This window comes from Camelina sativa, chromosome 19, assembly GCF_000633955.1.
Source record: "Camelina sativa cultivar DH55 chromosome 19, Cs, whole genome shotgun sequence".
Lineage (NCBI taxonomy): Eukaryota > Viridiplantae > Streptophyta > Magnoliopsida > Brassicales > Brassicaceae > Camelina > Camelina sativa.
The window spans coordinates 14056530-14083436 of record NC_025703.1 but is presented as its reverse complement, the minus strand read 5'-3'; the positions used below and the strand labels follow the sequence as shown (position 1 = coordinate 14083436).

General features: G+C 39.7%; 5 protein-coding genes across 6 annotated transcripts in view; 1 reads left to right on the top strand and 4 right to left on the bottom strand.

Moving 5' to 3' along the window:
* Positions 1 to 1451, top strand: part of LOC104766303 (adenosylhomocysteinase 2) — a 4410-nt gene extending 2959 nt beyond the window's left edge. Inside the window, exons 2-3 of the mRNA XM_010490158.2 lie at positions 34 to 147; positions 345 to 1451. Coding sequence (XP_010488460.1) covers positions 34 to 147; positions 345 to 1091 — 861 coding nt within the window. The 3' untranslated portion in view covers positions 1092 to 1451. The remainder of the gene's footprint in view (positions 1 to 33; positions 148 to 344) is intronic.
* On the bottom strand, positions 1926 to 2589 carry LOC104766302 (protein RALF-like 24). The gene has a single exon (XM_010490157.2). It carries the CDS (start codon positions 2492 to 2494, stop codon positions 2132 to 2134), a length of 363 nt encoding a protein of 120 aa, XP_010488459.1. The 5' UTR covers positions 2495 to 2589; the 3' UTR covers positions 1926 to 2131.
* On the bottom strand, positions 3917 to 9990 carry LOC104766301 (peptidyl-prolyl cis-trans isomerase CYP19-1-like). 2 transcript variants are annotated; one of them, XM_019241158.1, is made up of 3 exons: positions 9625 to 9990; positions 9540 to 9544; positions 3917 to 4143 (listed from the first exon to the last, which is right to left on the bottom strand). In XM_019241158.1, exons 1-3 carry the CDS (start codon positions 9956 to 9958, stop codon positions 3949 to 3951), a joined length of 534 nt encoding a protein of 177 aa, XP_019096703.1. In that variant the 5' UTR covers positions 9959 to 9990; the 3' UTR covers positions 3917 to 3948. The 2 variants fall into 2 exon arrangements, with proteins under 2 accessions (XP_019096703.1, XP_010488458.1); XM_010490156.2 differs by lacking the exon at positions 9540 to 9544 and having other exon boundaries at positions 3917 to 4160; positions 9628 to 9990.
* LOC104766299 (selenium-binding protein 3-like) lies at positions 11728 to 13874 on the bottom strand. Its single transcript, XM_010490154.2, has 7 exons — positions 13729 to 13874; positions 13404 to 13599; positions 13084 to 13311; positions 12732 to 12963; positions 12538 to 12645; positions 12191 to 12463; positions 11728 to 12114 (listed from the first exon to the last, which is right to left on the bottom strand). The coding sequence occupies exons 1-7, from the start codon at positions 13838 to 13840 to the stop codon at positions 11833 to 11835; spliced, it is 1431 nt and encodes a 476-aa protein (XP_010488456.1). The 5' UTR covers positions 13841 to 13874; the 3' UTR covers positions 11728 to 11832.
* On the bottom strand, positions 24633 to 26901 carry LOC104766300 (selenium-binding protein 3-like). The gene is made up of 8 exons (XM_010490155.2): positions 26743 to 26901; positions 26451 to 26646; positions 26220 to 26358; positions 26073 to 26161; positions 25722 to 25953; positions 25522 to 25629; positions 25172 to 25444; positions 24633 to 25095 (listed from the first exon to the last, which is right to left on the bottom strand). Exons 1-8 carry the CDS (start codon positions 26852 to 26854, stop codon positions 24814 to 24816), a joined length of 1431 nt encoding a protein of 476 aa, XP_010488457.1. The 5' UTR covers positions 26855 to 26901; the 3' UTR covers positions 24633 to 24813.

Below are 26907 nucleotides of genomic sequence, written 5' to 3'. Positions count from 1 at the left end.
CCTAAGAAGTACCATAAGATGAAGGAGAGATTGGTTGGTGTCTCTGAGGAAACTACCACTGGTGTTAAGAGGCTTTATCAGATGCAGGAGACTGGAGCTCTCTTGTTCCCTGCCATTAACGTCAATGACTCTGTCACCAAGAGCAAGGTAATTGCTAATTTTGATCTATATGTGTCACATTGTAGCTTTAGAAGACTAGATCTGATACTGTTTTGCCTAATTTGTGTGAATAATAATGCAATGTTTACATTACCAAAATGTGGACGATATTGTTAATGATATATGTTCTGTTTTTTTTCTCTGTTTTTGCTCTGTTTCACTAATGATTTGTTTGCTTTATACAGTTTGACAACTTGTATGGATGCCGACACTCGCTACCCGACGGTCTCATGAGGGCTACTGATGTTATGATTGCCGGAAAGGTTGCTGTTATCTGTGGTTATGGTGATGTTGGAAAAGGTTGTGCTGCAGCCATGAAGACCGCTGGTGCTCGTGTCATTGTGACTGAGATTGATCCAATCTGTGCCCTTCAGGCTCTTATGGAAGGTATCCAAGTTCTAACTCTTGAGGATGTTCTCTCAGAAGCTGATATCTTTGTTACCACAACTGGAAACAAAGATATTATTATGGTTGACCACATGAGGAAGATGAAGAACAATGCCATTGTCTGCAACATTGGTCATTTTGACAACGAAATCGACATGTTAGGGCTCGAGACCTACCCTGGTGTGAAACGTATTACCATCAAGCCGCAGACTGATAGGTGGGTGTTTCCAGACACCAAGTCAGGCATCATTGTTCTAGCTGAAGGTCGTTTAATGAACTTGGGATGCGCAACTGGACACCCTAGTTTCGTGATGTCGTGTTCGTTCACCAACCAGGTGATTGCACAGCTTGAGCTCTGGAACGAGAAGTCGAGCGGGAAGTACGAGAAGAAGGTGTATGTTTTGCCTAAGCACTTGGATGAGAAGGTAGCTGCACTTCACTTGGGCAAGCTAGGTGCAAGACTCACCAAGCTTAGCAAGGACCAATCTGACTATGTCAGCATACCCATTGAAGGTCCTTACAAGCCTGCTAACTACAGGTACTGAGAAGATTAAAGAGCCGAGCATTGATTGGTTCTTCTTACACCAAGGGGTTTGTATGGTTTTATGATTAAGCCGTTTGTTGGCAATTGTTTGAGTCCGGTCGGATCTGGTCTGGTCTGGTCGGGGTAATATGAGATATTGGTCCTTTGATGAAGGTGGCCAAGTATTGGTATGAATAAGGGGGTTGTTCTTGGTTTGAAAGGCTGTTTTTTGTTTTTTTTTTGGTTTTCTTCCATTTCTACTTTTATATATCTCAACTAAACTTAGCTTTTGTTATACATTGTTAGGCTTATTTATGCTTTGTTCTGTTTACTTTTCGAACAAGGGAGAAAACAAAAATATGCAAAGCTATTTTCTACTTCATATTATTGGATACATTTTGCTTCTTCGAATTGTATACTAACCACCAATGTTACCAATCGGAATCCGAATCCAATCTGCTGCTAGCTGAAAAGCAAAAGAGCTACTTCTTTGTATGGCGTTTTGATTAGCCTATTTCGTGGTGATCTACCTATATTCCAAGATGATACTGATGCTTGCTTGTGAGCAGTTTTTAGATTGTTTTGAGGAAGATATTGATGGCAGTTCCCAAGAGTAAGGTTCTTGAACTTACAAGAATAAACCAAACTCAGCATTGTATGAGTACCAAACTCCATACTAAAGATATAAATTTTCCCACTAAAACTACATAAGAATCATCTCAATTCTTCACATACAATGCCATCAAAACTTCTAAATTTGGTTCCCTAGTACCCTGAACAAAGCTTAAAAACCCAAACTTTATCCTAAAATTCCTACAATATTCCATCTATATCACTCCAAAACCAAGAATATAGATATCAATTATAACCAGATCATTCAAAATCACATATCACTATTAAGTATTAATCAACAACATTACAAAACAAACACACAGTAACAATAAGATTACATTTGCCTCATCCTTAGAGAGAGCATCATCTTCATAGCATCTGCATTTCAAACTCAGACATCCTCAAAGAAAACAACAACTAAAAAAGAAGCCTCCCCATTTCCCAATGTTATCAGTTCTTGATATCGTTAGTATCTCTAGCACACCTAGTAATGATACTACATCCTCTGTTGTAAGAATTAGCCTGACCAGAGCGACAAGCGTAGTAAGAAGCACCTGGTTTCTGACAAGGAACCATGTCTCTCCTCAATGTTTCATAGCTTATGTACCGTTTCCGCATCATCATCACTCTCCGGCTTATCTCCGATGGCATCATCATCTCCTCTCCTTCCTCCTCTCCGATTACGCCGCCCCGGGTCAGCATTGCATCGATTCCTCCGTTCTCCGACGGAATCGGAACCGTGGTGGAGATAGAGAGATGGGTTTGAAAGCACAGTATGGATAAGTAAACGAGAGCTAAGGATGTTGACGACATGTCGGTCGGTGTGTGATGTCTCTGTGTTACGAGTTACGACAACTCCAAGTAAGTAACTCTTGTTGGAGTTAAACCGGGTCGGTTTAAGTTAGATAGAGTTCAACTGAATTGTAAACATCATGTATTTAATTAAATAATTCCTTTTTTTTTTTTAATAAATTGCGTATCCAATTTAAAATCTTTATTGTGGTCCACTTGGTTCCTTTAAGAATTCACACATTTTTTTTTTAATATCGGAATGATACTATTTTTTTTTTTTTAAATTTCTCTTTTTAGTTTTATAAACAATACTTCTTCTGTCTCATAAAAATTGATGTTTTGAGATATTTTTTTGTCCCACAAAAATTGATGTTTTGTAAACTTTAAGAAGTAATCATTGAAAATATTTAAAATTTTGAATTGTTATTGGTTTAAAATTAAATAATATCTCTTTAGTCAAAGAAAAAAATATATTTAAACTCAATAATTATTATTTTCTTAAAATGAGTAAAATTTTCTAAACATCAATCTTTATGAATCAGAGATAATATTGTTTAGATAATAATCTTCTTTCAATAAAATTTTATAATTATCAATTTAAGATATATATATATATATATATATATGTATTTAATTAAATTGTCACCATTCAAACAATTATATAAAAATACACATGTTTTTGTAGTGATCTGATTATAATACTTTAAAGTTGTGTTTAGTTCATATGAAAAGAAAGTAAGTAATTACGGCGGTCATTATGATTAAATGAGTGGGGTTAGGAGGTTAAAAATCATCATTAAAGGAGTCAGTGTAAATGCCACCAAACAAGTTCAACAACCCAACTACATCAGCTGAGCTGTTTCCATTGACCCACACGCTCTAACTTGTTTACTTCATTTTGCTTCACACCAAAGCATTATCAATTCACATCATTGTTCAAAACAAAAGTTAAAAGTTTTTAAAACCATAATAATATCATCTGCTGAAAAAGAAACCAATTCTTCAAAGCTTATTTCTTTCATTTTATGCCTTTAGATAGCATAAAAAAAAAAAACCAAACAAATCATGGGATCATTTATTCCGATATAGCAGGAAAGATAGATAAAACAGTTTGTTTTTCCCTTACTGACAAAATGCAAATAAGAAAATGAAGTTAGTCATGCTCTTCCTCTGCTTCACTGACTATAGTATTGAACTGACTATAGTCTATTTGCTATGTCTAGTATGAGCTAAATCGACCAACCGGATTTGCCCGCCACTAAATTATACAAACCCAAAAATTTGTATGTTTCATTAATCCAACCTCAAACTGACCGGTTCATATATAGGACCAAAAAAGGTTCATATGCTTATCGTTTATTCAGTGGTAGTAGCCAATCTAAATTCCAAAAGTCAAATCCAAACGAAAGAAGTACAAAAACACATCAATCATCAAGACGACACAAGCTACCATTATATTTATGTGAAATAATCTCTTAGGTCTTTTGGAAAATCTCACCACAGTCGACGATCACCACAGTCTTGGAAGGCTTCCTGCTATCAGTTCCAACATCTTCCATAATGCTCTTGAGCACATCTAACCCTTCAACAACTTGGCCGAACACGACGTGCACGTCGTCGAGTCCGCAATACTTCCTCATGCAGATCATGAATCGAGAATCGTAGGCGTTGTTGAAGCTTCGTTTAGCTTTTACTTGGTCTGTGTGACTTAATCTACGTTTGTGTTGTTGTTTGTAGGTTCAAACAGGAAATAAACGAGACACAGGATTTACGAGCTCCCAAGGCTTAGACCAGCCAAAGTACGTCTCGGTGAGCTTGACCGCTCACTAGAGGTTCCACTATGAACAAAGAACATAATACAACCAGAGAATCACTCACCCTTGCTAAGAGATTAACCCTAAAAGAAGAATATTGAAGATGATGAAGAACTCTCACCAAAACCCCAAAAACCCTCTCTCACACACTATGCGCAGAAAGTAACTCTCTCTTGTCTTACTCTTCTGTCCGCTTGTCCCTCCATTTAAAACCTCTTTGTCTCCTCTGTTAATTCCCGTTTTTACCCTGTAGCAGGCTCCCTTGAGCTCCACACTGAAGCTTGTCGCGATCTGCTACTCGACAGGATGCAAAGTCGTGTGTTCGTACAAGTGTGGACCACTTCATCCCATAACCGACTTCTTATTGGGCCTAACACAGCTAAGGCCCAAATCACGGTTTCATGTCCACGAGCCCACAAACCCATAATCGTTATTGACATTCTCCACCTCGATTTTGGTTTGGGTACAACCCTGAGAGACTTCACCGTCTCTCCTCCTTCCCCGACATTAACCTGTCGGATCCAACCTCCGACATTTACCTGCCGGAACAATAGCTCCTCAACCGGAGCCAATTCAGTCTATGAGCACTCTCAGACGACTCAAAGCTTCTTCAAACTTCAACACCAGTACCGATTTCGTGAGAATATCAGCCGGGTTCTCCTTAGTCCCGATCTTTGTCACAACCACTATTCCATCCGCCACCACGTCTCGAATGAAGTTAAGACGAATAGCCATATGCTTAGTTCTCGAATGGTACACATTATTCTTCGCTAAGCAGATCGCACTTTGAGAATCACAGAAGATCTCTACACTCTTTTGCGGAAATCCCAATTCTTTGGTAATTCCCTTTAACCACAACACTTCTTTACCTGCTTCCACTAGAGCCATGTATTCAGCTTCTGTTGATGACATAGCTACTACCTGTTGTAGCCCTAAGCGCCAACTGATTGTGTTTCCTCCTGCTTGAAACACATATCCTGTGATCGAACGACTTCTATCACGGTCAACTCCATAATCACTATCGTAGTACCCTCTAACTTTAAACTGCTCAGATTTCTTGAATGTCAGACTTAAATCTTTAGAGTCTCTTATGATAACTGCGTAAGCAAGATCTGGGTATGATCCCACTATTTCATACATCAAACTCCCAACAGCACTGAAATAAGGTACGTTTTTCATCCTGGCTTCGGTCTCAGCTTTATCTTTATCCTTAGTACTGCATAGTTTAAATTGACAATCGAAAGGTATTTGAACTAGCATGGAATTTTCCATTCTGAATCGCTTCAGAACCTTATCCAAATAACCTTGCTGTGACAACTTCAATACACCTTTGATTCGGTCCCTTGAAATGTTCATGCCTAGTAATCTGCTTGCTGCTCCTAGGTCTTTCATTTCGAATTCACTGCTTAGGATTGTCTTTAGTTTGACAATCTCTGACATATCCTCAGCAGCCACCAGCATATCATCTACGTAAAGTAGTAGATACGCGAAACAGTCCTCCTTGTAACACTTGAAGTACACACACATATCAAATTGACTTCTTGAGTACCCTTGTGACCTCATAAACTGATCAAACCTCAAATTCCATTGTCTTTGAGATTGTTTTAGCCCATACAGAGATCTCTGTAACAGGCACACCTCATTATCACTTTCTGAGAAACCCTCCGGTGGTTCCATAAGTATCCTCTCATCCAACCTTCCATGTAAGAACGCTGTTTTTACATCTAACTGTTCTAGTTCCATATCACGATCAACCACCATTGATAAAAACAGCCTTATTGTAACGTGTTTAACCAATTGTGAGAATGCCTCATGATAGTCGATTCCTTCAATCTGTGAAAAACCTTTAGCAACCAACCTAGATTTGAACCTAGGCTCCTCAACCCCTGGAATCCCTGGTTTGAACTTGAATACCCACTTACAACCAACAGTTCTTTGTTTTTCAGACCTTGGAATGGACCTCCAAGTGTGATTCTTCTTATGAGATTCCATCTCCTCTTTCATTGCTTCTATCTGCTGCTCTTTGTACGGTCCACTGATAGCTTCTAGATAAGTATTAGGTTCATCATCATCAATCATTTCCGCAGCACTAAGAGCATAAGCAATGATATCTGCCTCAACATATCTACTTTGCTTTTTAACGTTTCTCCTGACTCTATCTCTTGCCAATAAGTAGTTATCTAGAGGCGAATTTGAAACTTCGTAATCAGACTCTCCTTCTGAGCCTTCTTCATCTTCTTGATCAGAAACAGGCGTAGCTCCACCTTCACCAGAAGTTTCTCCTGTAGCACTTGATTCACCAGCATTGTCTTCCTCAAAAAGCTCGAAAGTGACTTTCTTCTTCCCTTTAGAGTCAGATATTTTGTCTAATTCAATAGACTGCTTCCCGATATCCTTGTAGACAATATCCTCACAGAAGATAGTGTCACGACTGACAATGCACCGTTTATCTTCAAGGCTCCAGATTCTGTAACCTTTCACACCTTGGGGATATCCCATGAAGACACCTTTCTTAGCTCTAGGTTTGAGCTTCCCTTGATCAACATGGTAATAGACCAGACATCCAAAACTCCTCAAGTGTGAGTAATCTGGTTCTTTTCCAGACCATACTTCTTCTGGAATTTCAAAATTTAGTGGTGTAGATGGTGTTCGGTTTATCACATACACCACCGTAGATATAGCTTCAGTCCAGAAGGACTCACCCAATCCGGTCTTGATTAAGAGACTTCTTACTTTCTCCAGTATGGTTCTGTTTAGCCTCTCAGCAACTCCATTTTGATGAGGGTTGTATGGACACGTCTTATGCCTTAAGATACCATGAAGCTTGCAATGGTCATCAAAGGTCTTGTTGCAATACTCAAGACCATTGTCTGTCCTTAAGGTTTTCAATTTCTTTCCGCACTAATTCTCAGTGACTGTCTTCCACTCAACAAACTTTTCATAAGCTTCATCCTTAGTCCTGAGAAAATAGACCCACACCTTTCTTGAGAAATCATCAACAAATGACATGTAGTATTGGCATTTAGACTAGCTTGGAGTGACATTAGGAGATCCCCACAAATCCGAATGGACATACTCCAATGGTTCTTTGGATGTATGAGTTCCTGTCTTGAATGATATCCTGTGAGCCTTTCCGAGAATGCAGAATTCACACTGTTTAAAATCTCTAAACGTGCTTGAGCTTATTAGCTCTTTCCTGACTAACAGCTGTAGTCCTTTTGCATTCATATGACCCAATCTACTGTGCCACAAATCAGTTGTACTTACTGATTTGACAGTCGCATTGGCCTGTTCCACCTCAGGTTTACCATCTAGGAAGTATAGAGTGTCCTTGTAATCACCAGCTAACACTTCTCTCTCTTTATAGAACACTTGCATTCTGAAGTTCCTTGATTGAAACCAACACCCAAGTGTTTCTAGTTGTCCCAAAGAGATTAAGTTTCTTCTAGTTGTTGATGAATACCTGACCTGTGTTAATACAACTGAAGTATTGTTGTAATTAACAATCTTTATCTTCCCAATAGCGGTTACTTCATAGTAGGAATCATTTCCCATCAGGATTCTTCCTCCATCTATTTCTTCCACATCAAACATCAAATCTTTTCTGAATGTGAGGTGGTATGAACACGCTTGAATCCAGAATCCACTCCTCTCTATCAACGTTCACTGAGACTCACAACATTACTGGTTCTGCCCATTCAGCTTTAGCAACACTAGCTTCCCCAATCTCGTTCTTGCTACTGTTTGATTGTTTCTTCTTTGGGCAATCTTTCTTAAAATGTCCTTCTTCTCCACATATACAACACTCTCTGCCCTTAGGTATAGATTTAGACCGATTGTTGTTCTGTTTTCCTTTACCCTTCTTTTTTGTTCTTCCTCTTGCCTGAATGACCAACCCTTCACTCTCTGACTGCAACTTGTATATCCCTTTATCCTTTAGCTCCAACTCAATAGAGTAAGCTCCCCTGATAACCTCCTTCCTAGTGATAGTATTTCTTCTGCTGCTGTACTTGAGAGTGTGAACGAGACCCTCAAACTGTTTAGGCAAGTTGTTCATGAGAATTGCTGCATGATCCTCGTCACTCATCTCCACATGAACACTTGACAAAACTGATATCAACTTGTTAAACACATCCAGGTTCTTGTCCAAATTCTTCGAACTATCCATCCTGAAGCTATAGAACTATACTTCAAATAGAACCTGTGTGGAAGTGTCTTAACTTGATACTCAGATTCCAGTGCATTCCACATGTCGTATGTTGTAGGTTCTTTCATGACCTTTCTCAGAACAATATCTTGTAGACTCAAACTTAAAAGATTTCTCACCCTCTGATCCTTGTCGAGCCACTTAGGATCTGTTTGGACTCGCTCTTCTGCTTGTTTTTGGTCTTCTCCCTCAGCAACGTTGTCTTTAGAATCTCCAGTTTTCACGAAAGCTGAGACCGGTAACAGAGTAGACTCGAGTCCTAAAATCTCTAACTGAGCCAAGATTTTGTGTTTCCACAAAGCAAAATCTCCTTCACCATCGAAATTTTCTACGTCAAACCTTCCTTGAGTAGGTTCCATATTCACCTAGGTCTTCTACCAGACAACTTAGTGAATAAACACCACTACTAACTCAGAGACACAATCTACAAACTCCTACAGATCTATGACTCAGAAAACCCACAAAGTTTACACCTTTCTTAGATTTCGTACCTTAGACTCCCTTAAGCTACAACCTAAAGCTCTGATACCATTTGTTGAAACTTCGTTTAGCTTTTACTTGGTCTGTGTGACTTAATCTACGTTTGTGTTGTTGTTTGTAGGTTCAAGCAGGAAATAAACGAGACACAGGATTTACGAGTTCCCAAGACTTAGACCAGCCAAGGTACGTCTCGGTGAGCTTGACCGCTCACTAGAGGTTCCACTATGAACAAAGAACAGAATAAAACCAGAGAATCACTCACCCTTGCTAAGAGATTAACCCTAAAAGAAGAATATTGAAGATGATGAAGAACTCTCACCAAAATCCCAAAAACCCTCTCTCACACACTCTGCGCAGAAAGTAACTCTTTCTCTTGTCTTACTCTTCTGTCCGCTTGTCCTTCCCTTTAAAACCTCTTTGTCCCCTCTGTTAATTCCCGTGTTTACTCTGTAGCAGGCTCCCTTGAGCTCCACGCTGAAGCTTGTCGCGATCTGCTACTCGACAGGATGCAGAGTCCTGTGTTCGTACAAGTGTGGACCACTTCATCCCAGAACCGACTTCTTATTGGGCCTAACACAACTAAGGCCTAAATCACGGTTTCATGTCCACGAGCCCACAAACCCATAATCGTTATTGACAGGCGTCTTGACCACCATTGCTCATGGACAGTATACCTGGACCGGTGTGCTGCTTGATGAAGTTCTCATCCTCGAATGTTTCGCCGTAGATCGATTCGCCTCTGGTTCCGTCTCCGACAATTAAGTCTCCTCCACATAACATTAATTTCGGGGACACAGAGTGATTGCATGATCCCTTGTAGTGGAGTGGCTTTCCAAACTTCCCTATGCCTTTCTCGCCGGTACATAGGGCTCGGAAGTTCTCGGCCGTCCGTGGTGTCGTGTCGGCGAAGAGCTCCATCACGATCCGGCCAGCTGCCGGTTTGCTGTCGACGGTCATATCAAAGAAAACTTTAGGGTTAGCCATTTGCGGTATGCGGAGATAAGTATTAGGGTTTGTACAAGGATGGATTCATTTATATATAGAAGCGATGCTGATGATACATACCAAAACTGAAAGATATGCATCATGGATTAAGTAAGATATGCATTTCGCTGGATTTTAGATTTATAGAAAAACATATAAACCAAGATATATTTTTCTCTCTCTCTCTCTATATATTACCAACAACATCGCAACACAAAAGATTCAAAATGGATAAGAAGAACTAGTAAAGAAGATGATGAGATCGTTGGGGATTGAAGACACTGGAGTCTTCTTGATAAAGAGTTATGCTACACGTTACAATTTATAATATAGATATATCATGGAGTCTTCTTCATGGAGTTTTCTCTCATTTAAAAAACTAAACTGCTTTTGTGTTCAAATCAAGAATTGTATCTTCCTTTTGAAGCATTTGACTTATACTATCTTAACAACATTTTCTCCCTTATATTAAAAATTCTACTACCTATATCTTAAAACCGAGCTAACAAAGCTGTGAAGATTCTCAACAAGAGAGGTGCTTCATCAGCTTTTTAAAAACGACAATGTTATCAAAAAGAGAAAGGAACTAGAGAGAGCCATACATATATATAGGTCCTAGATTTTCTCTAATCAGCTTCTTCTTCTTCTTCACCATTAACAATTCCATATCAGGTCTCAGTTTCGTAGCCTATCTCTCTGCAGCTCTAGCTGCTGCAAGCTCATGGCTACGGCCTGTTACATCATCATTGGTAGTGAGAGGATGAAGGATTGTCATCTGAAGAAGGTTTCTGAGGAAGCGATTTTGCAATCTCAACGTTCAAAACTCTACCATAGGAAATCATATGGTTTAATAACTCAAAGCAGCTTTGAGTATTCCATGTAGGCAAGATTCTTTGAATCAGTTATAAGACAATCAACTACTGTGCCACAGCTGCTAAATATCTGCGTAAGTTGTACAGCCTTAGCCGTGGACTCATGTTGCTAACTTGGACAAATCTCTTCAATGCAACTCCCTTTTCTGGAGAACCTAAAATAAAAAGCATCAGTATCACAAAAGTGAAGAAAACTAAATAATCTATGGAGATTCAACTTGAGACTCAGAGGTATATATATATAAGCACCTAAAAATATCCCTTGTTTGGTTGATCATGTGTTTGGAGAGCTTGTGCAGATTTGGGTATCATATACTCATGGTATGGTTTACATCTTTAGCCTGAGAGTGATCTTTCTCACCTTGGTCTTTGATTTTTGCATCTTCCGCATGTTTCATCAAAAAGGGCTTACCAGCAGCAGCAGAACCACGATCAGAAGCCATCAAAAACGTACGTACGTACGTATCAATTTCTTATATGAACGAAGCAAATACGCAAAAAGCTGAATCCCTAATTCGAAAATAACAAATCAGTTAGAGCAGAGCCTAAGCTTCCGTTACCCAAAAATCTACAAAGATCAGTTTATGCCGTTCTAGGGTTTCTAGATAATTGAGAAAAAGAAGAAGAGGGAATCTAATAAAAGGGGATCATTGAGGCCTCTCAAGTCATCCATATAAGCAATTTAACATTTTGTATTAAGCTGGCACGTCGGCCTATTAAGTATTTAATGAAAATGTTACTTGTTGGGTTTTTGTGCGTTCCTATTGATTTTAAACTTTGTTTGACATGAACATGCATGTTTTTTTATAGTTGATTGTATGATGTAGTCATGGACCATTAATGTTTCACGAGCTATTGTCTTGATGGTTCACATATGTTTATGTTTTGTATCTCAAGTTGATACATTCTTCTTAATTTATTTATTGATGATCACACAAAACCATTATAAAAATATGCGCTCTGTTCCAGTTTCCATAGAAATGGTTTGTTTAGTGAAACAAACTAAACCCATATATCAGAGGTGCAGTCCCCGCCAGGATATCTCATCTCGTGAGCGAGCGCAGGACCATCTGGCTCGGACCCAAAGTCGACGAAGAAGTCAGGGTTTATGGATAGACCACCTTTGTCTGTATCAACATCAATCTGCAACATGTGTGAGCCTTTCTCCACAAGTTCAGGGTAAAACTGTCTGTCCCAAACGCTAAACAGCGAGTTCGTCACGTACAGTCGCTTCCCATCTAGGCTCAGCTGAAACATCTGAGGACCTCCTCTCAGACGCTGACCCTTCACACAAGAAAAACACCAATTATTACAATAGCGTGTAGGACAAGTAACACGTTCTAGATTTTGTTCAACGGACCTTGATCTTAGGGACATCGAACTGAAACGTCTTTCCATCTTCTCCTAAGGCGAAGACATCGCTTCCCTTTTGGACTAGCCCACCTACGTATAGTTGACCGGTTAAAACAGGGTTTTCCGGGTCCTCGATGTTGTACTGGCGAATATCTCCATGAAACCAGTTGGAAAAATAGAGGAATCGGTCGTCGAGTGAGATTAGAAAGTCAGTGATAACGCCTCCCATTTCCGGGAGAATCCAGTTTTCAACTTTCAGAGGTTCCACTGATATAGCCACCTTAAAATTGGAGATGTTGTTTGTAGTTAGGATCGGAAGAAGAAAATCAAAAGAAATGAAGATTCATTATATACCTCATGGCTCCATGTTTCATCATCCTTCTTGAAAAATCTTACAATAGTACTCGACAACGCACACCCCACATATCCCATAGCTTTATCCGGGTTGTGCAAGAATCTTATCTGCAAAACAAAACAGAGGAGGATGATGTTGTTTCTTGTGGAAGAAGAAAGTAGTATAAGCTGAGATTTGCAAGACTAGAGTTTACCTCTAAGGGTACAAGTCCGGTATCACCGAGGTCAAGTATCTGTTTCAATTCTCCTTCGGGCCAACTATAGACATGTAGATGCCTTCCATACAAGCCATCAGAGACGTCCTTGGGGTCAAATCCTTTGGTAAACGCGGCTGGTGCTCCCCAAGAGGTACTAATCATCGTCTTGTGTCGAGGTTGGTACCAGAAATCATACCCAAACAAAGGACTGTGTCCATCCTTGTCCCACCTTTTAAAAGAAATTTAAATTAAATTAGCTGTTACTCAAAATCCTTAAGTGAACAATTAGGTCTGGTTCCTCTTTCTTGCCATCTAAGAAACAGTACAAATCCGTTATTCTCGATGTTACCTTCCTTTGATATTAAACTCGGAATCAAGTAAGAGAAACCCACTGCCTTTTGCGTTTCCATCTTCATCCCCAAGACAAGACACAAGAATGTCTCCGGAAGCTAAGCAATGAGGTTGATGCGGATAAGCCAATCCCGTCTTCTCCAAAACCTCCGCTGGCTCCACAAATTTGTGTAGAAATGGTTCCCTCGGGTTTGTTTTCGTATCGACGATGTAGATGCGACCAGACCTTTTTTCCGACATGTGTGAGATGAGATCACAATACATGAGAACTTTTCAGATACAAAAGAAACATAGGAGAGATGTTGTTAAGTTTCTTACAGAAGAGAAGGCAAGATGATGTAACGTCTTTCACAAGCACGATCACCATAGCAAGAGCTACAAGAGTTCCAGCCTGAATGATGAAGTTCGTCATCAAGAAAAGGCATTGGTAGTCTATGGATGACACTAGAGTATGTCGTTGAACTCGGTTCCACATCCACCGTCGCTACGTAATCTGGCTTTGCCGTCCCGGTTCCTGGACCAAACCAATTTCCAAAAACCTTTAGCCGACATAACAAAGTTTGAAACCAAATCTTATAATGACAGTATTTGATCTTGATGACTCTTAATTCCACTCCATATATAAAGAGCTAGAATAGTTTACCGGTGTATAAGGCAGTGACATAGATGAGTTTCTCTCGTGGACCAGACATGGCAAGGAGAGGTGTGGCGTAACCCGGGCCGCTCTCACAGCAATCTTCACCCGCCGCTTCCATCTCAGTTTCTATATCTCTATACTAAGCTGTCTTAGTAATGCAGCAGCTACTTCTGCATATATTGGCTTTATATACTGATATTTTCTGCAAGTTGGAAGTACACTAATATATTTATTAAAACAACGTTATCATTTTAGTTGTGCGCTAATCATTTTGTTTTATAAATATGAAAAAAAGAAAAGAAAAGAAAGACGTAGCCTAAGAGTGTGACACGGGATGGTACGTACGCTCAGGTCGTATCTTAATTTAATAAACCTTCGACGAGAAACAAAAAAAAAATGACCATCACTTTGCTTACCTCATAGATAATATATATTATGTACAAATCATTGGTCACCTAATCAAATTTATAAGCAATTTGCAATATTCTATCAACAACTACTCATTCACCCAACAGGATAAGCTCAAACCTCTCAGTAGAAATCTAGCATATATCTTTGGTTTATACTTGTTTAATCGGCTCAATCGATCTTCAAACAACATGCACAAACCCTTAATTAGGTGAGCTCTAACACATTTAACATACCTAAATTATACTAATCTAATCCTCAATATTATAAAGTCACCAAATATATATTTTACATCTTATGACATAAGCATGGCCTCCATTTTAGAGCTATACTTATCATTTGTTTTACATGAAATACAAAAGAAAGCATCACTTCCATCTTTTGGCTTTGAAGTGATAATGAAGTGAAAAGTTGTCACTTTCGAGTTGAATGTTATCACTTTGAAGTGGATAACTTTGAAGTGGATAGCTTTGAATTGATAATATAGTTAAATGTCAAAAGTTGTCACTTTCGAGTTTTGAGGCTAAATGGCTAATTTAACCCAGCTATACAAAATTTGTATCAACAACTACACATAGAAGTCAAGATATCGCTAATACTCAAACGTACAATTTGGTTTTCACTGTTTCTATGAATCGTACAAGAAGATCTAATAAGTATCTATAGTGCTGCAGAACTGGATACTTCATCATAGTCGAAGAACGAAAAGCTTATTATTATTATTTTTTGAATAAAATATAAAATTTATTTAAAAAAAATACTTTTTATATAAAGCGTTTTGTGTTGGACTTTGTTAAGAAACACTATAGTGGTTTAAATCAGAAAAAACCAGAAAAAAACAAAATCTCTGTGTCGTGGAAGGAGTTATCTCGAACCCAACCATAAAGCCATACAGTCTGCATAACAGCCATTGCCCTGGTCATAGATGGATAGTAGTCTGTTTCGTACGTGCCTGTCTAGTGTCTTGATGGATAGAGTGGATGGCGTTGGAGGGTTCCCATGCCGGTGTCTATTTCGTTCGGTCCAAAGGATATGGACTATGGCCTGGAAAACGTATCTCAACGAAAAGAGCTTTTCCCTCTCTAAATTTGTATCTGTTAGGAGAGCCACATTATTCACCCAAGCAGTTGAGAACTTGTTACCAAGAAGTTTTGACATAAGGCCTGTACAAGTCTCTATCGAGTAGGGGCAGGTGAAAAAAAGATGATCATGTGTTTCAATAGGGAAGTAGCAGAAGACACAAGTAGTGAGAGTCCCACCACTCCATTGTTGCATACCGTCACCTGTTGTTAAACGGTTAAGAGCTGCGAGCCAAACCAGTAGAGAGTACTTCGGTGTGGCTTGAGGAAACCAAACACCTTTGTACCAACTTACCCTTGCTCTTTGCTCGCGTAAGATTTCCCATGTCTCCTTGGTGCTGAAAGAGCGCTTGTAGCAATCTTTTTTCCCCTTCCAGAGGGCCATATCCTCTGCTTCAGTATGTCCCCGGTCTCGGAGTTCCTCGAGAGCCAACTCCATTTGGTTAAGATATTCGACCAGATGTCGTCTCTATCTATGAGACAGAGCATCGACCACAGTGGCATGTATTAGAATCCCCATATCTATACAGCCTTGCTGTCCTGCAATATCCAACAAACGTCCCATTTTTGACCAATTATCATGCCAAAAGGATACCGTGCTGCCACTCTGTACCTCATATTCACATAACTTATTGCGACTTCGCAAAGCTTAAGAAGCTTTCTCCACATCCATGAACCAATATAGGAGTTAGCTTTAATTGACCAAAAGGATCCCTTGCGCAGCAAGTAAAGCCGAATCCATTGAGTCCACAAGGAGTTTGATGAATTATTCTCCAAATGAGCTTTAAGCAACTAATTGTATTTGATTCTTTCAACGATCGCAGTCCCAATCCCCTCTTCTCTAGGCAAACAAATATGAGTCCAAGCCACTTTTGCTTTCTTGGAACTCAAAGAAGGGCTTGACCATAAGAAAGCAGAGCATAGGTTATCAATCTCAGTAAGACAAGCTCGTGGTAGGCGAAATGTGGACATCCAAAAGTTTGTGAGACTATAGAGTACAGATCTTATGAGTGTAGGAGGCCTGCAAATGAGAGATGTTGAGCCGTCCAACTACTTATGCGTTCCCTGATCTTCTCAATGAGAGGAGAGTAATCATTGGTGGTCATCCTCTTTGTAAGAAGAGGCAGCCCTAGATACCGGACTGGTAAAGCACCAGCTGCAAAGGGGAAAGAACTCATTATTATTGCCTGGTATGTATCTTTGACGCCTGCCAAATACAATGTAGATTTTTTTAGGCTAATTTTCAAACCCGAGTACTCTGCAAACTTGTCAAAGATCTTGAGAATCCCCTCAATGGAGTTTTTAGTACCGTCCGTGAATACTAACAGGTCATCAGCGAAGCACAAATGCGTGAGCTGCAGGTTTTGAAACCAGGGATGATAGCCAACAAAGCGTTCCCAAGCCGCTTTATCCAACATTGCAGACAAGACTTGCATACAAATAACAAAGAGATAGGGCGAGAGGGAGCAACCTTGCTTGAGCCCTCACTCACTTCGAAACAGACCTGATAATTCACCGTTGACCTGCACAGAGAAAGACGTTGTGGTAATACATAGCTCTATCCAGTGGATAAACTGTGGATGGAAAGCTAGGGCCGAAAGAGTAGTGAGAAGGAAGAACCATTGAACTGAATCAAAATCCTTTGAAATATCGATCATTATGGCGCTCCGGGGAGATATAGTTTCCTTGTGAAAGTCTTTTACAATCTCAGAATCTAAAAGAACATTCTCCATCAACAAGCGATCATTCACAAATGCAGATTGAGTAGGAGAAATAAATTTCGGAAGGAGCTGTTTATGTCGATTGGCAATAAGTTTTGAGATAATCTTTTATGTGTCTATCAACATGATATTGGGCGATAGTCCTTCATCTCTTTCACCTCCTTTTTCTTGGGAATGAGCGCCAAAATAGTAGTGTTAACCCCTTTGGGAAGAAAACCAAACTGGAAGAAAGACTGAACTGATGTCACAAAATCACTCTTAACAATAGACCAGGATTCCTTTAAAAATTCACTATGTATCCATCGGGGCTAGGGCTCTTTTCCTGTGGCATTGAGAAGAGAATGTCCCTGATCTTAGTCTTCGTAACTTCTTTCTACAGGTTTGTCCTCTGTTCTTCTGAGCAGCAAAAATCAATCAGATCATAGATAGTCTCTTATGTAATTCCATTATATTGCGATGGCTTATGTCCCAAGAATTTATGGAAAAAGCGGACAACTTCTGCTTTTATCCCTTTTTGAGTATCTGCAACAGAGCCGTTTACACATGTGACCTCTTTAATAGCATTGCGAACCTCTCAAGCCTTTGCAACATTTTTTCAAACTTTATTGTTACCATCACCAATCTGTAGCCAATGGAGCTTGGACTTCTGCTTCAAATATCGCTCCTCCAGCTCTGAGACATGCAACCATCGACTATAAGTTGCGGCTTCTCGATGCATGTTTTCTCCCGTGGGGTGAGTTAGAGTCTCACCTTGACAGTGATAGAGATGAGTATAGGCCTCCCTTGTTTTTTTGGTTAAAGCTCCTAGGCGATCACGGCTCATGGCTTTGAGGTGTGGCTTGAGTGCCTTTAACTTCTTTGAGAAGCAAAAAATGGCAGAAGTAGAGTGATAAAGCCGCTCAGTGCTCTCACAGTACTCCTTGATCAGTGGTTTAAATCTGGGGTCATGGATCAAAGCATTTGTAAATTCAAAAGGCTTCTATGGGCACAGAGTATCGTCCCCTATTTTAATACGGTATCAGAGATGATCAGAACAGTCTCCTGGCTCAGAAACGCCATGTGATTGTTATTATTTGTGAATCCAAACATCATTGACAAGGAATCTATTAAATTTCTTACAGATTAGCCCCACATCTCGTTTGTTACACCAAGTAAAAAGAGGTCCATGAGCCTGCATATCAGTAAAAGAGCAGTATCTGACAATCTCTTGAAAGTCTTGCATACCCGGGGAAATAGTTAGACCGCGATCATAGAGAGAATGCTCCTCGCCTTCTAATATCTCATTAAAATCGCCATAGATCATCCAAGGTTTACTACATACTATAGGTGAATCCTGATGGTTCTTCAGATCAGCCCATAAGACCTTCCGCTCCTCCACAGTGTTCAAAGCATAAACAAAAGAAACAAAGAACTCTTCCTCCATACCTTTAAGCAAAACTGAGCAGGTGATCAATAGAGCGCTCGTGAAAAATGTTGTAACTCGCTCACACGAACTCCATACAACCCAAATACGACCAAGCCGATGTGAAGAGTAATTTGACAAGTAAGACCAATCCGGAAAGACAGACTTGATAATACTAGCAGTTTTACCCTCTTTTACCCTCGTCTCAAGCAAGCAACCAAACTGAAACTTGTCATACTGAATCCAATTTCAAAGAAAGGAATGTTTAGAATTTTTGTTGAAACAACGAACATTCCAGAAAAAACTTGACATAACTATTGGTGGGAGTGTCTCCTACTCTGAGCGGGAATAGGAGGATTGTAACCAACTTTAGAGGACTCATTGGAAGCACGAGGAATGGACTCTCACAAAGGTATACTGCCCTTTATGTGTTGTTTTTTGGGGTTGATATTCTCGGGGCTAAACCTATGGTTACCACAGGAAGCATTTGAGAGAAGGGTATGCTTCAGTGAGAGTTCCACCCTCAGCAGCACCAGCTTCAGTGAGCCATTTCCAAGTTTTAGATCTATTGTTTTTTTCCCTGGACTATTAGTCAGTTTACTTCCAGTTTTTTTAGGTGTGATCTATCCATGATCATAGTGCTGGTCCCCTTCCTGCACTAGTACCATTGCAGATGATACTAAAATTTTTTTGTGTCCTAGCAGGTTCAATTAACCTTATGTGTTGTAGTACTTAAGGTGTCAATCCAAATGGGATGTTGCTAGCAATCAAGATGCAATCAAGAAATCATAAGTTAAGCCAATTCAAAAGAGTGTTTGACTAACAATCCTAGAATAATCAGAATGCAAAACGAAAATGAGTTACAAAATTAGAAACGAAAATGTATGATAAGAAGTAAATATGAGTAAAAAACAAAAATGATTCTAAGCGTGAACTAGATAGCAGGATCACAAACGGTCTCAGGAATGCAATATCAATCAAAAAGATAGAAGTCCTAAGGATGGGAGTAATTGATGTCAGTGGAGTCTCCTAGTCTATAGAGTGTCTAACATGCCACAAGCAAACTATCCCTAAACAATGAACATCACAACTTAGCTAATCCAATCTCTTGACAGAAGTTACTCAGACTCAACCACTTCCAAACCTAGCTCTCACTAGAGAAACATGATCAAACAAGCATGAAAAACAAGTTCATTCACGTCAACAAACATCCTAGACAACTAATCTCTTAGGCTAGGAATGTATGTCTCTGGCACTAGTTGGTCAGACATTTCATCGAACACCTTTTGGGTGCGGAAATGTCTAAGCCCTAGTTCCAATGGATTACAGAGAAACAAGTATTTCTAACTCTAGTCCAGAAGGGAATCATACAAATCAAAGATTAAACACCCTACATCCTAAGATCCTCCACCTAATCTATCCCATCCTCAAGAACCCTAACACTACTCGGATCTAGAAATCATCATCAACGATAAAAACTCAGAAAAAAATTGAATTAAGCATCATTAGATAGATAAAAATGGGAAGAACAACTTTGTAGAAGAAATCAAATGCAAAAACTGAATAAACTCAAAGATATCGGATTACAAAGTCTGAGAACATTTTTGGTGGCTAGGTAAAACCTTAAGAAAAAGAACAAAAACGAGATAAAAGATGTCCCAGGCCAAGACTTAACAAAATGTATTTATAGTAAAAACATGTAAATCCCTAAAAATTAAAACGACAATGCAAATAGTCGGTTTGGGAATCTCCTGAAGCGTTTGAGACGGGGCGTCTTCCTGACATGTGCAATCTCATCGTGGCTCGACCGAGGTGGCTCGAACGAAGTCGAGTAACGCGCGTGATGGGTGGCTCGACTGAGTGGCTCAAACGTGGGCTCGACCGGATGGCTCGAGATGTGGCTCGAGACGTGGATCAAAACTTGGCTCAAATGTGGCTCGAACGTGGCTCGAACGGATGTGTTTCCAACGTCTCCTAGATACGTGAAATACTCCGAAATGCACAATGTATGCAAAGATGATGCAAGAACTACCTAAATATGCAAAGTGTATAAAAGAGGCTAGAAATGATATAAAACAACTAGTTATCCTATCTAAATGCATGACAAATACGTGCTACGAATAAGCAAAATATAGACATATCAGCAAAGTTCTCTAAATCGCTTGCCTTCTCTCCTTCCGCCAATTTGGCATTAGCAGAAACCACCTTAGATATCTTATTGACCTGCTTTTGAGAGGGAGAACTCTCAGAGGGTTTAAATTCAGCAAGGCAAGCGGTCTCCAAATGGCCCCATTTCTTGCACCTGTGACATTGTGGAGGCAACGATGGGTAAGAGTACTTGATCACCACATCCAATTCTCCCTCTTCCTCCCCAGCTAAATGGTACTCCGCCGGTAGTGGCTTAGTTAGATCCGCTTCTACTAGTATCTGGGCTTCCTCAAAGCTAGCACAAGCCTTCGTTTTCGGGTGTAAGCGTATTTGCTTCCCCACTGCATGAGACAGAAATTCCAGCCCTTTATCTGTGAACAAAGAAGGAGGAATGTTCTTCAACACTACCCACAAAGGGACGAACTTCAATGCAGGCTGCGCCTCCTCTGCAAAAGGAGTTCATTTTGACACAAGCATAGGTATCCCCACAAGATTCCACATACCTCGATTTAGGATTCTATGTCGCATACCCTTATTACGAATCTTATATGTAACCGTCGTATCGTTAGCAGAGAAAACATCAATGAGTGAAGATTTGTCCCCCAAACGCCATATCTTATTAACGATCATATGGATTTTCCCAACATGTGGAGCTAAGGCAGTGAGAAATTTCCAATTAGAAAATTCTCCCAAAGCGGCTTAGCATCCACGAATACATCCTTAGGCACCACCAATCCATTCTTACCATCGATTTCTGAAACCACAAAATCTTGCTTTGTGAACTTGTTTGTCTGAACCTCCTTCACCCATAGTATTTGATCCATCGTATCCATTGTCATCGAGTTTGAAGCAGAAATAAAAGGGACATCTCCCTCCGACTTTGAACCCTCGATCGATGGAGAATGTGCGATCTTACTTGAACTCGCCAGAGATCCGCCATATACACCTTCCCGAACTTCACAAACCCCAGGAGACGTCGGCAGATCCGCCGGCGACATCAGACTTGTGGACCAAGCAAAAAAAACCCTAGATTGCCTATAGAGTCGCAAGCCACATCAGCAAAAGTTTTTCTATTCTCACCAATTTTTCGAAAAGCTTATTATTTTTCATGAAGTGATATGCTTTATTATACTGCGTGAACTGATATTTGCAGCTTATTTTAACAATGAAGTAAGAACTTGTCCACATTTGCTAATCCTTAACAAGGTAAACGTAAAGAAGGGCGCTAAAATTTCCAGGCTACTTATAGAGTCTTTCTATTTCATTCTTGTATTGATCAACCACCTTGTCCCGTCTTATTTTCATTGTCGGTGTTATTAAACCGTTGTCTATCTTTAAAGATATTACATAGAACAAGTGAAGGGATTATGAATGAGATTGAACAAAAGAACATACCATGAAAGGCTCATCCACGATCAGAACAGGCCCAACTTGGAACGAGCATTGTGATGTACTGCATTATGGTTTATATATGAGTGATTGCTTGATTAAGGCAAGTATATATACGCTTAAATCATACGTTAGAGAGAGGGATCCATATGCTCAAAGAGTAACACTTGGTCTGATTCATTACCATTTCCTCAGTTCTTCGTAGACCATGCTAGTTATCGTCTCCTTGCTAAGTTCAGTGACTTCAGGACTAGAGGTGAAATTATCTGCTTTGCTGCTCCTTCTGCTGCTTTTTTGTTTGGGATAATAATAGCTCCAAGGCGGCGTTGATCCTGAGAACAAAAGATCACGGACACATCGAATCCAAAGATTAAACCAGTAAAAGATAATAAAGAAGATGATGAGATCATTGGCGATTGAAAAGATTTGTTCATTGGAGTTTTCTTGATAAAGAGATTGGCTACACGTTACAATTTATAATATAGATAGATCATGGAGTTTTCTCATTTTGGAAAACTAAACTGCTTTATGTTCAAATCAAGAACTAAATCTTCCTTTTGAAGCATTTAACTTATAATATCTTAGAAATTCCTTCTTCAGATAAATTATATGGTTCAAATAACTCAAAGCTGCTGCTGCTTCTTAGGGCTTTGAGTATTCTATGTAGGCAAGATTCTTTGAATCAGTTATAGTACAATCAACTGTTGTGCCATGATAACATCATTATTTTACCTATTTTAGCTATAGTTTTAGTATGCATTTAGGAAGAGTTTGACATGATTTCAAGGCTTTAATGTCTATTATCAATTATTTTAGGTTTCAAGAAGGTTTTACAGGTTTTATAGCAAAAAGGACCAAAAGACAAGGAAAATACATTTCAGGAAAGATTCAGAGTTTTACAGTACGGGCTACTTTTGAAGAACTTCCAGGACTCACATTTTGACAAGCTTGGTTTCTATGGAAATATGGAAGAATCATATTTCTCCTCGAAGTGGAATCAAGTTATTTCGTTTAGCCATTTGGAAGATATGCCCAATTTAGCAGAACGTGTTATAAACCGACGCATAGAGAAACATCCAGCCGATAGGCTTTTATTGAAGGCCTGACCAGCAACCATCACGGCGGCCCATTCCAAGCCTTCACCACGTTCTAGAACCTTCCTACGCTGCCCTTTGTCCTACAATCAACAAGAAAATACGTTTCTACCCTTACAAAACCCTATAAATACTCATCTAAACCTAGGGTTTAGAATGTGCCTTCAAAGTGCCTCAAAACAGCCCCTAGGATTCGACCAGAAGAGAAGCAGCCACGACCAGAGCCCTCTCTCGTTCCTCTCCTTGAAGCTTTGAAGATCACCAAACTCTTTAGTTTTCTATTTGCTTTGTTCTTGTTTCTAAAAGAAGAATATCTTTACAACTTTGTTTACAACCATTGAAATAATATCTAAAACCCTTTTCTCTATTTATTATTTTATGTTTATGAATTGTTTAAACCTTGCTTTGATGATTCCCTTAATCATGCTAGAGTAGTTTTCTAGTTGAGTTTAAAGGGATAATCAAAGGGGGAGATGATCTTAGTTTAGGTGGCAATTTTTAGGGTTTGTTAGATTTATATTCTGTTTATTCTATACTTTAATTCTAAGTCTTTCCTTAATGCTTTAAGTTAGCCTCATGAACTAACTATGATTTAAAGTGTGTGTTCATCGCCAAATCCTTGCACATGTGCTTGACCTAGCTTAGATGTGTCGTGTCATAGGAAGCACATACCCCTTACCTATGGAACTTCATGGATTAGAATGAAACATGTTTTCAATGCTTTGATCTGTGCGTCGTTGCCTGCGATAGTTGAGTAATGGAGTATAGGGATCTTAGACGGTTAGCTTGTGATCTATAAGTTAACGGTTCATTCGTATTTCATAGTCTGAGTCTTAGATAAACAACTTATCCTAGATAGATAGATCATCAAACTCATGCGATTCCTCTTGATGCCCAACGCTTTTCTCATTTATTTTACTTGCTTTTATTTACGTTTTTGCTTACTTACGACCGTGACAACCAAAACCCCATTTTTGTTGAGTCCTAGCCTTACATTTCTTCCGACGGATTCTCTAAACAACAACTTTCTCTCTATGGGATCGATCCTTAAATACTACTACCGATTAGTTGTGCATTTTCAGCCGTCGTGTGGTCTTTTTAAGGTAAAAGATTTTGAAGCGAAAAACCACGCGCATCATGCCACAGCTACCAAATATCTGCCTAAGTTGTGTATCCGTAAGTCGTGGACTCATGTTGCTAACTTAGGCAAATCTCTTCAATTGAACTCCTTTTTCTGGAGAACCTAAAATAAGAAGCATAAGTATCACAAAAGTGAAGAAAACTAAATAATCTATGGAGATTCAACTTGAGACTCAGAGGTATATATAATATTCTTTTTTCTATTATTGTTTTTTTTCTCGATTAGCGGCAAACCCTTAGGACGGCATAAATTGCTCTTTGTAGTTTTAGGCTCTGCTCTTACTAGTTTGTTATTTTCCAATTAGGGATTTAGCTTTATGCGTATTTGCTTCTTCATCTGAGAAATTGATATACGTTTTGATGGCTTCTGATCGTGGTTCTACTGCTGCTGGTAGTAAACCCTTTTTGATGAAACATGCGGAAGATGCAAAAATCAAAGACCAAGGTGAGAAAGATCACTATGAGGCTAAAGGTGTAAACCATACTATGAGTCTATGATACCCAAATCTGCACAAGCTCTCCAAGCACATGATCAACCAAACAAGAGATATTTAACACATCTGAAGTATTACACATATAGTCTCTGAGATGCACAAATAGAGAATATTAACAATAGGAAAATATCCTTTCTTCTAACACATCTGAAGTATCACACAAAACCATTATTAAAAAAGGAGTTTCCATAGAAATGGTCTGTTTAGTGAAACAAACTAAACCCAGATATCAGAGGTGCAGTCTCCGCCAGGATATCTCATCTCGTGAGCGAGCGCAGGACCATCTGGCTCGGACCCAAAGTCGACGAAGAAGTCAGGGTTTATGGATAGACCACCTTTGTCTGTATCAACATCAATCTGCAACATGTGTGAGCCTTTCTCCACAAGTTCAGGGTAAAACTGTCTGTCCCAAACGCTAAACAGCGAGTTCGTCACGTACAGTCGCTTCCCATCTAGGCTCAGCTGAAACATCTGAGGACCTCCTCTCAGACGCTGACCCTTCACACAAGAAAAACACCAATTATTACAATAGCGTGTAGGACAAGTAACACGTTCTAGATTTTGTTCAACGGACCTTGATCTTAGGGACATCGAACTGAAACGTCTTTCCATCTTCTCCTAAGGCCAAGACATCGCTTCCCTTTTGGACTAGCCCACCTACGTATAGTTGACCGGTTAAAACAGGGGTTTTCGGGTCCTCGATGTTGTACTGGCGAATATCTCCGTGAAGCCAGTTGGAAAAATAGAGGAACCGGTCGTCAAGTGAGATTAAAAAGTCAGTGATAAGCCCTGGCATTTCTGGGAGAATCCAGTTTTCAACTTTCAGAGGTTCCACTGATATAGCCACCTTAAAATTGGAGAGGTTGTTTGTATAGTTAGGAAGAAAAAAATCAAAAGAAATGAAGAATAAGATTCATTGTATACCTCATGGCTCCATGCGTCATCATCGTTCTTGAAAAATCTTACAATAGTACTCGACAACGCACACCCCGCATATCCCGTAGCTTTATCCGGGTTGTGCAAGAATCTTACCTGTAAAACAAAAACAGAGGAGGATAATGCAGTTTCTTGCGGAAGAAGAAACTAGTATAAGCTGAGGTTTTGCAAGATTAGAGTCAGTTTACCTCTAAGGGTAAAAGTCCGGTATCACCGAGGTCAAGTATCTGTTTCAATTCTCCGTCGGGCCAACTATAGACATGTAGATGCTTTCCATATAAGCCATCAGAGACGTCCTTGAGGTCAAATCCTTTGGTAAACGCGGCTGGTGCTCCCCAAGAGGTACTAATCATCGTCTTGTGCCGTGGTTGATACCAGAAATCATACCCAAACAAAGGACTGTTTCCATCCTTCTCCCACCTATTAAAATAAATGTAAATAGCTCTTACTCAACGACCCTTAAGCTAGCGAGATATTAGGTTTTGGTCTTCTTTCTTGGCGTCCAAGAAACAGTACAAATCCGTTCTTTTCGAAGTTACCTTCCTTTGATGTTAAACTCGGAATCAAGCAAGAGAAACCCACTGCCTTCTGCGTTTCCATCTTCATCCCCAAGACAAGACACAAGAACGTCTCCAGAAGCTAAGCAATGAGGTTGATGCGGATAANCCAAGACAAGACACAAGAATGTCTCCGGAAGCTAAGCAATGAGGTTGATGCGGATAAGCCAATCCCGTCTTCTCCAAAACCTCCGCTGGCTCCACAAATTTGTGTAGAAATGGTTCCCTCGGGTTTGTTTTCGTATCGATGATGTAGATGCGACCAGACCTTTTTTCCGACATGTGTGAGATGAGATCACAATACATGAGAACTTTTTAGATACAAAAGAAACAGAGAAGAGATGTTGTTAAGTTTCTTACAGAAGAGAAGGCAAGATGAGGTAACGTCTTTCACAAGAACGATCACCATAGCAAGAGCTACAAGAGTTCCAGCCTGAATGATGAAGTTCATCTCCAAGAAAAGGCATTGGTAGTCTATGGATGACACTAGAGTATGTCGTTGAACTCGGTTCCACATCCACTGTCGCTAAGTAATCTGGCTTTGCCGTCCCGGTTCCTGGACCAAACCAGTTTCCAAAAACCATGAGCCGACATAACAAAGTTTGAAACCAAATAATGACTCTTAATGCCACTCCACATATAAACAGGTTACCGGTGTATAAGGCAGCAACATAGATGAGTTTCTCTCGTGGACCAGACATGGCAACGAGAGGCGTGGCGTAACCCGGGCCGCTCTCACAGCAATCTTCACCCGCCGCTTCCATCTCAGTTTCTATATCTCTATACTAAGCTGTCTTAGTAATGCAGCAGCTACTTC